Genomic DNA, 10060 nt, shown 5'->3' on the forward strand with positions numbered 1-10060 from the left:
CCTTGAATACATTGTTCTTTTAATATAGATCTATATGGCCCTTTACACCGTATGATTTATGTGAATATTTTCGAAGATATTACAGATTTAAAAATTGCGGGACGTAGCGTTTGCGGCGGTACCGGCCGGCCGCCATTGCACCCGTGCGAAGCCGGGGCGGGTCGCTAATCATTAATAAAAAATGAGCTTTTGATTTATATTATTTTAAAAAATTGAATGTGACAAAGCTTGACACTTTTATTTTAAACAAAAAGCTGTTACACAGTGCAAGAAGTGCAAAAAATATAGTTTTTATAAAAATAAATATATAGGTATTTGTTTTTTTTTTTTTGTTTTTCCCATAAAATACTATATTTTTTTTAAATGTACTATATTTTTTACACCTTATTTTGGAAAATACTATACTTTGATGATAAAGTGTTGGCAACCCTAGACTCGCCATACTGTTTTATTTACACAAACTTATCACCAGATGGCGTTTGCAGCATTTTGTACGCGAAATGTCATTGTTGAATGAACCAAAATTAACGATTATTACCAAAAGATCTACATAATTATTAATAACATTTAAGTTTATATATACTCGTACATACTATTATCTTAATTATAACTGTATTTATGCTTAGATTTTCACCTTAGATTAATGAATAGGTTATTCTTGTAGCTATGTATCAGTAGTCTTATTATTTTTCAATATTTGTGTTAGTAGATATTGCGTGATATAGACCTATAGACCCAGATAAATACCTAGTAACAAAAATCAGTTTATTCTCTTCCTTCCAAGCATAATAACATTATACTCTTTGATATGACCTATGTTATAAAAATTAACAAGTTCATTTTATGAAATAGAGCACTGAATAATAACTAGTAGCTAGTTGACTATAGTTAAAGTTATGTAAATAGGTACATATGTCAAATAAAACACTCAACAACATAGTTCTAACATAATTTAATGTTACAATTAATAATACATACTAGAAATAACAAATACAGGTACCAAACTTACAAATAATTAGTATAATAATTTAGTATTAAAATGGAAATTGTTGCCCTGTTCTTTGTATTCTTTCTAAATGCAATTCAAACAATAATTTGTTCTCATGATAATAATTGCTTTCAGAAGAATTGAGTCCAGGATCATAACTTGGCCGTCTGTCTGAATCAGTTGATGAGCCTGGAGAAGGAATGCAATTATCACCATGAATTGTATGACTAGATTCAAGGGAGGTTTGAGATAGAAGGTTTGAATTTGCCAGATTGTTGTTTATATGCAAATTATTAATTCTTTTAGACAAAGGCATAAATTCGCAGGCTTCATCCTCACGCGATCTTTTCCTGTAAGAATTGAACATTAATTTTAAATTTAAGCCATTTCTAAAGATTTATACAGTTTGTTTATATATTTTAAAAACATTTTGTACCTATTTTCTGTCATACTTCTGGTCATAAAGTTTCCATTACTTGTTAAATACGTATTCCAATATAATGTGGATTCCTTTTCAAAGGTCATCTGTTCCTTATACAATATTTCTCTATAGATAGCTGTAAGCTGAAGAGTAAAGAAATCTGTTTTGATATAAATAGAATAGAAATGAAATTTGTAGCGTGCACTGCTTTGTATATTAATATTTGACAGATCACAACATGACAGTTGACAGATGAAACACATGACATGTATATTTTATGAATAGGAGACAGCTGTTTTTATTTTTAGTTTTTGCTAATGGCACGATATTTTAAACGAAATAAAACACATTCAACCTCTTCTTATTTAATCATTTATATTTTGTTTTTTATAAGTTGTTAAGTCGATAACGTAATAATAATTACAATAAACAATTTTTTGACTAACTTTAAGTTGCGCCTTTGAAAATTTCGCAAGATGTCGCTGCTTAAAATAAATAATATTCATCTATAGCAAAATCTCCAAAGTTCAAATTGTATATGCTTCTGTGATGTTCAACAGTGATGATGGTTGCTGTTGTAAATTAAATTTATAAATTTACTAAACATATAGTACGACATAAAAGAGATGAAATTAATTATTTTGGAACTAATTCGTTTTTCATTACCTGGCAACCCTGAATTGGCAATGTAGCTGTCAAGTTGAATAAAAATTTGTTGTTTTTTTCGTGAAGTGGAGAATTATTGAGATAAAATTGTTATTTAGAACAAGAAATTTAAATAAAAAAGGAGACATCATGAAAAAGGTTAAACGTAGCGGTGTCCGTGATGTGGTGTATAAAGTTTTTATTCGGTGTTTGTCCGAATTTCAAGCTGGAAATTTATTGACTGATTTGGAAAACGTTTACAAACGTACAGCAGAATATACCGGTGAGATTCCATTTATTTTTGCTCAGTACTACGTAAAATAGAATATTCCATTAGTGACGAGTGTTTAATGTATGTATGTATGGCGATTATTACGTTTTCGCAATTTAATTTGAGGTTATTTGTATGTAAACAAAAACTAGTTTTTATAGTGCGACCAGCACAATTTGAGTCAAGAAGTTATATCCAATCCAACCAGCCTCAAATAAAGTACCTAGTTTAGATTTTACTACATAGTATAGTGATAACTGTTTTCATACAGCTATCTATCTATTAATCAATCAAACCATAAGAAAAAAAATCATATTTACTGTATCATATTTACAGATACTGAAGATGCCCCGTACCCTATTGCCAGTACTTCGAAACAGAGTGATGATCAGTCCTTTGAAGGAGTAGAATATTTAGATTTTGATGAATTATATTAATGTACAAAATTTATCTACAAAAAAAATAAAAATATGTGGTTTTCAAATCGCCTTGTTTTTTCTACCCGACGGACCCAGAAAGAGGGTAATGTGTTTGAGCTGCATGTATGCTTGTTTGTTTGTATGTTTGATTCTCTGCAGTCTAAGCACTTGACCGATTTTTATAAAATAACTAATTCCAAATACATTTAAGTAAAATTTGACCTAGGTAGGTCAATTAAAATACTAATGTATTTTTGTCTTAAATTTACACTATTGCTACAATGAAACAATTATAACGGTTTAAATCGCGGTATTTATTTTAGATTATATATATAGATTTTTGGATTTTTATTCTATAGTATCAAGATCGCTTGCGTCGCAGTATCAGTGTTGCTATATGAGCGACGGTGGCGCCCTCATTTATTTTCATCTCTTTTGTGTCGCACTGTAATTTGTTATACTAATAATATGTTAGAGTTAGGTATTATCAAACTGGGGTGACTAACGTCAAATGCAAACGGATCAAAAACTTTCAGGTAGATACAATTTCTTCCTTTTTAATTCTATTAAATTTACGTAAACATTTCGGAATGCTTCACATCTCTCATAGGTAGGTGCTTAAATATCTTAGATCATTAAGTTAAGTATTCTAAATATTACGTTACTCTATATTCCAAAATTTCCACTAGAGTTCGCTAGTGTGTCTTGTGAATCTGTTGCAGTGTAGAGGATCTGAGTTTCAAATCCTAACGACTAAAATATAATTTATATTTGGAAATTGGAACTACACTACAAAAATAATGTTGTTATTACGTCCGCGTCGGTACAGTGAACATAATGATTATTTTAATAAATATTAAATATGTGGGAATTCAAAAATTAAAATATGAAGTAGTTCCTTCTTGTCGAGGTATGTTAAGTATATTTATTCAGACATTCCTTATTTTCAAACACCTAAGTCCCTAATCTGTACCTTTATTGATTTAGATAATAGGATACAAACATTCTTAGATATAAAAATAGCTAGGTACAATGTCAACTGCTAGATATTATGGCGCGTTCGTTTGTGAGAACACGTATGGTAAAATGTGCAATAATAAGTGAAGACTAACCAAACAAGGCTCGCAAGGAGGCAGTCCGCTAACTAGGCTGTTATGGGTAACGAGAACAGCCATAAGGTTGGCTGCTCAATGGCCACATGGTCTGGTTGACTTTATATTGCTGCATAGGATTTTTTCTATTTTCTTGAAGTTTTCAATCACATTTATGATTTTAGATTAATGGCAATGGAGTATCTACTATCTAGGGACTTTATTTTAAATAAGTAGATAATATTAAATATGTATGTATTATGTAGTGATAACATACCTAGTGATAACTTGATAAGTATATAAGTAGATACTTAGTTATACAGTAGGTATTCGAAGATATCTACTAAAGTAGTAAAGTGTACCTAAGTGGTTTGTGAGAAACTGTGTTACCGACTATGATTTTCGTCGTAATTAAATGCACAGAGTCCGGAGACTCGAATATCTTTTTCAAATGGACGCGAGAGAGAGTGGCTATTAAAAATTATATCAAATTAACATTATTCCGTTAGACTACCTCGCTTCTAGTTAGACTGATGAGTGGAATTGCAGGGCTGTTGAAATAACATTTAAACTTTGAAAGCCACATTTTATTAATGCTGGCCATACACCATACTTTCTATCGTCCAATCGGCATGACGCTGCAGCTTGATCCAATCTGCAGTTTGTCCATAGAGACCACACACACAACGTTTGAATTGTCCAATCGGCAGCAACGTTCAGTTGAAGCCATGGCGTCACCGGTGACAGACGACGATGTTTTGCCGTTTTGGGCGTTTTATTCGTAAAAATGAAACAAAAAAAGGATTATATGCCGGGAAGATTGTTGTTATATATATGTACCTATTTAATGAGAAGTACCCAATGTGTTAAGTAATCTGGTACTTCATCTATCTCCCAAACAAATCTTATTCAAATCCGTAACCGTTGATATCTAAACATCCATATACTTTCATATTTATCGACCAAGCGAGCGAAGCGCCTATGATTCAGCTTGGACGAAAAATGACCAGAAAATTGACCAGACTGAAGTGACGATCGCATACCGCCATACACGGTCCAATCGACATGATCCAATCGCCATGATCAAGCCAAAAGAATCGAAATTCGATTGTTCCGTCAAGTATAACTATCATGCCAAATAATGCCAATCCACTCCCACACATGGTCATTTCTAACTGATCCAATCGGTAGCGTCATGCCGAATGGACGATAGGAAGTATGGTGTATGGCCAGCATAATGCTGGCCATACACCATACTTTCTATCGTCCAATCGGCATGACGCTGCAGCTTGATCCAATCTGCAGTTTGTCCATAGAGACCACACACACAACGTTTGAATTGTCCAATCGGCAGCAACGTTCAGTTGAAGCCATGGCATCACCGGTGACAGACGACGATGTTTTAGCCGTTTTGGGCGTTTTATTCGTAAAAATGAAACAAAAAAAGGATTATATGCCGGGAAGATTATTGTTATATATATGTACCTATTTAATGAGAAGTACCCAATGTGTTAAGTAATCTGGTACTTCATCTATCTCCCAAACAAATCTTATTCAAATCCGTAACCGTTGACATCTAAACATCCATATACTTTCATATTTATCGACCAAGCGAGCGAAGCGCCTATGCTTCAGCTTGGACGAAAAATGACCAGAAAATTGACCAGACTGAAGTGACGATCGCATACGGCCATACACGGTCCAATAGACATGATCCAATCGCCATGATCAAGCCAAAAGAATCGAAATTAGATTGTTCCGTCAAGTATAACTATCATGCCAAATAATGCCAATCCACTCCCACACATGGTCAGTTCTAACTGATCCAATCGGTAGCGTCATGCCGAATGGACGATAGGAAGTATGGTGTATGGCCAGCATAAGCCGCATATTTTAACTGTCGCTAAATTCTCAAAAAAATAATTTTATGTGAAACAGACATTAAGAACAGTTATTCTTACTTATATTATGTGCTTATAAATATGCAATTAACGATTATCGAGTATAGATTATCGATCGGTATATTATAGAGTATCCATTACCACCAATATCATTTAAGTACTATTATTTTTACCTACTTAGTATAGATTACCGCAATACCACAGAATAGTTAATAGTAGCTAAGTTTGCGTACGTTTACCAACGATTTACGTAAACTAAAGAAATTAAAGGACAAATTAATTATATTATCTACTAGCTTTCCACCCGCGGCTTCGCCCGCGTAGTTCCCGTTCCCGTGGGACTTTCTGGATAAAACCTATCCTACGTGTTAATCCAAGTTACCCTCTATATTTGTGCTAAATTTCATTGTAATCGGTTCAGTAGTTTTTACGTGAAAGAGTAACAAACATCCATACATTCATACTTACAAACTTTCGCCTTTATAATAGTACCTAGTAGGATAATTTGAAAAATAAATACTTAAGGAGGTAATTAAACTTTTTAAATAAGAACAGCCCTGTAATAAAATGTTGCGTTTTGGAGCGTATCGATGCGTGAATGAAGTTTATCCGATTAGCCAGCTGTAGAGGAATTTGCGATGATCACCATATATAGTAAGATTCTGCTACATCCATATCAAGGCTGTTCTCCATTGTAAACGAAAAGGGCGTGGGAATCGTTCAGGCGTGACCCATTTATATTATGTTCTCTTAAAAAGTGGATTTGGGGACATAAGTTATAATGCGTTTACTGACGCACCTATAAAAATATTTACGTCGACTCGAACTACAGTCAGCTGACTCACAATCGGTGTAAAACGGACAACACAAGTTCTATATATCGACGATGAAGTGTCAATATATTATGCTAACTACAAAAACTACATTTTTCAGTAGACGAAAAAAACGTTTTATTTCTTTTTCGTTACTGTTTTTAATTCTTATTTTAGCTAACGTAAAACGTTCATTATAAAAGGATATTAGATATCATGGAATCATTTATTAAATGTAACTTCACAGCTTTTTAAAAAAACATGGAGATATTAGATATTGCTTGTAATTGTATTTAAACAGGAAGCCGTACAAGGGCGGATCCAGCTTTAGTGCCAGGGGGGGGTCACATAGACGTGGTAAATTTTCAAAAGCTATATTTTGATAATTTAATTGATACGTAGATTAAAAAAAAATGGTCAAGTGCGAGTCGGATTGGCGAACCAAGAGTTCCGTACAAACATTTTTATATGTTTGGGTTATAATATTAAATTTATGCTTTTTGCGATTTTTCCTACATGAAGTTTCTATTAAATAAAGATTAAATATGTATCAAGATTCTGTGTTCACGGGAAGTACCCTGTAGGTTTTGATTCCTGGTAACACTTGCGAATATTGATAAGCATGAAATGTATGTTTTAGCAATTTTTCCTCCATCTGTGCTGACATTGCTTTTAACCAAATTTCAGAACTCTGTGTTCACAGGAAGTAGTACAATACCTATAGATTTTGATTCCCTTGCGATAATGTCGAAATTTGCGATAATTTACGGCATAAATGGCTGTATCTTTTGTTTGCGTTGGCTTATAAGTTTGATTTTTTCACAGCTATAAGGAACTGTAGATTTGAGTATTCGGTATGAATTTCAGATTGATACCTCCACGCGTTTCTGAGAAAAAGGGTCTTCACAGGCAGACAAACTTTAAAAATATATATTTTTTGCAATTATTTCTGTATCTGTACTATAAGATGTTGCTTTGTACCGAATTTCAAGATTCTGAGTTTACGGAAAGTACCCTGTAGGTTTTGAGTTTTGATTCCCTTGTGAATGTCGAAATTTGCGAAATTTTTCGGCATTTACGGCTGTATCTTCTGATTCGTTGACATAGAAGTTTGATTTTATTATAGCGTAAAGGTATTTTAGACTTGAGTTTTTGGTATGAATATCAAGTTAATACATGTCAGCGTTCATGAGTAACAGGGTTGTAAGTTAAAATTTTTTTTTTAATATTTTTTATATTATAATCTAAGGAAAAATTCATGCTTTTCGCAATTAGTAAACAAAGTCGTTGTCTCTGTGCCTATGTCCCTATGTATGATTAAATCTTTAAAACTACGCAACGAATTTCGATGCAGTTTTTTTAAAGATGTGATTCAAGAGGAATAGTATATAATTTATAAGGTTTTAGAGAAAGCGGGCGAAGCCGAAGGCGGTAAGCTAGTCTGCGTTATAAGACGTTTGATTGTACTAAATTTCATGACTCTGTGTACTCGGGAACTACCCTGTAGGTTTTGATTTCTTAGGGAGTGTCGAAAAATTTCAGCAATTACAGCTGCATCTTTTGATTGCGTTGGCTAAAACGTTTGGAATTTTTCACAGCATCAAGGGACCGTAGTCCGTAGGATTTCCACATTAGCAAGGGAATCAATACCTGCAATACTGCCCTGTCCCGTAAACACAGTCTTGAAATTGAGTAAAAAGTATCGTGTTATAGCACAGATGTAGTAATAACTGCGAAAACCCCTAATTATTTAATTAAATTAAATAAAAATATATTTTTAAATAATTTTAAACTTACAATCCCTTTACTCATGAACGTCTACATGTATTTAATTGATATTCACATCAGAACTCAGGTCTATAATAACTTAAATCTGTTATTTAATTCAAATTCTATGTCAACGCAATCTGAAGAAAAAGCAATTAGAGCCGCATATTCTGTAATTCGCAACTACTTGCAAGGGAATCATCAATCAAAACTTACAAGGTACTTCCCGTGAACACAGTCTTGAAATTTGGTTAAAAGCAACGACTTAAGTACTTACAAGCACAGATAAAGAAAAAAATCCTTTAAACAAAATTGTAAGATACAACATAATGAAAAAAATATCGGAGTCCTCGGTGCGCGAGTCCGACGCGCACTTGGCCGATTTTTTGTTGTATTTTGACTGTATTTTATAGTGTTCATTTGAAAAAAAATTTTGCTATTTTATGTCTTATCCACGAACTGGGATATTTCGATATTTGAGGTTTTGTGTGAAAAGTGTAATAGTAAAAGTTGTAGAAAAAAAATTAATTACATACAACTTTACCATTACACTTTATTCCGCAGTTATAGTTTTTTTTTTTTAAATCAAAAAACCTGTTATTTATCCTTAAATTACGACCACAGGTCGACCCTAATAAACTTTTTCTATAATTTTTGTTATATTACTCTTCCGTTGACCGTTACCGTTTGTAATTGATTTCATTGTTCTATATTAGGTACTATTATGTCTCAAAATTCAATAAAAACACCATATTGAACAGTATTTATTTGTTAATTTAAAAAAGTTAATATTAAATTAGTGGTCCACTTAGGTCGTGGACCTAGCCCAGGGGGGGGTCATGACCCCGTGACCCCCCCCCTGGATCCGCGCTTGAAGCCGTATTTTTTAGATACAATTTATTGCCAATATACTTAGAAGAAATTGTTCTAAAGATTACAACATTTTTTTATTTCAATATTAAGTTTTTGTATCAATACTATAGTAAAATGTTGATTTAAAATCCTGTCACTACACGTGATTATGCTCGAAGATAGTGGTTTTAATATAAAACATTATTTCAATTTGTTCAACTTCATATTATGGACGAGATGTTCTTGCTGCTTTGGTTATAGTAGCATAATCACTTGGAACGTAAATTTCTTTGTTCTTAAGTTGGCGTTCAAGTCAAGAAATATAAGATACAGCTAGATGAACACACGTCAGAGCACAACAGCGTCGAAAATTTACTCATCTTCACGGACGGGTCCAAGACTGAAAATGGCACGGGTGCTGGGGTCTTCTCTGAGTAATACGGTGTCTGACCCCATAATACAGTCTTTCAGGCTGAATGCCTAGGACTTCTACTTGCAGCTTCAGCCATAATCAAAAGGAATGTAACAATTTTTCGATTCGGATCCTATCGGATAGCAAAGCAGCACTCATGACAATCAAAACCCATGAAATCACTGCAGGGTTAATTCTAGAGTGTCACCTAGCCCTAACTAGGGTATGTGATCTGGGAAATTCCCTAGTACTACAATAAATAAAAGGACACAGTAACTCACGAGGAAACGATGCTGCTGAGTGCTGACATATTAGCCAGAAGGGCATCTGAAACACCGGTCATGGGACCTTTTCCCATTATACCGCTACCTGCAAGCTGGATCCGGCGGATGATTACCCAGCTCACTAGCACTGCACAAAAAGCAGAATGTTCAAGCAGATCTGATTGCAAGCATGCCAGAGAAGCCCTAACAAACATTGA

The 10060-nt window shown here is 33.5% G+C and overlaps 1 protein-coding gene across 1 annotated transcript; it reads right to left on the bottom strand.

Moving 5' to 3' along the window:
* Positions 1 to 937: 937 nt before the first annotated feature.
* On the bottom strand, positions 938 to 1654 carry LOC149486388 (uncharacterized). The gene is made up of 2 exons (XM_089697797.1): positions 1425 to 1654; positions 938 to 1338 (listed from the first exon to the last, which is right to left on the bottom strand). Exons 1-2 carry the CDS (start codon positions 1511 to 1513, stop codon positions 1035 to 1037), a joined length of 393 nt encoding a protein of 130 aa, XP_089553923.1. The 5' UTR covers positions 1514 to 1654; the 3' UTR covers positions 938 to 1034.
* Between the last annotated feature and the right edge of the window lie 8406 nt (positions 1655 to 10060).

The sequence above is a fragment of the Colias philodice genome, chromosome 8 (assembly GCF_061535455.1).
Source record: "Colias philodice isolate Cphi_HAF_F1 chromosome 8, ilColPhil1 Martin Lab GWU primary, whole genome shotgun sequence".
NCBI classification, from domain to species: domain Eukaryota; kingdom Metazoa; phylum Arthropoda; class Insecta; order Lepidoptera; family Pieridae; genus Colias; species Colias philodice.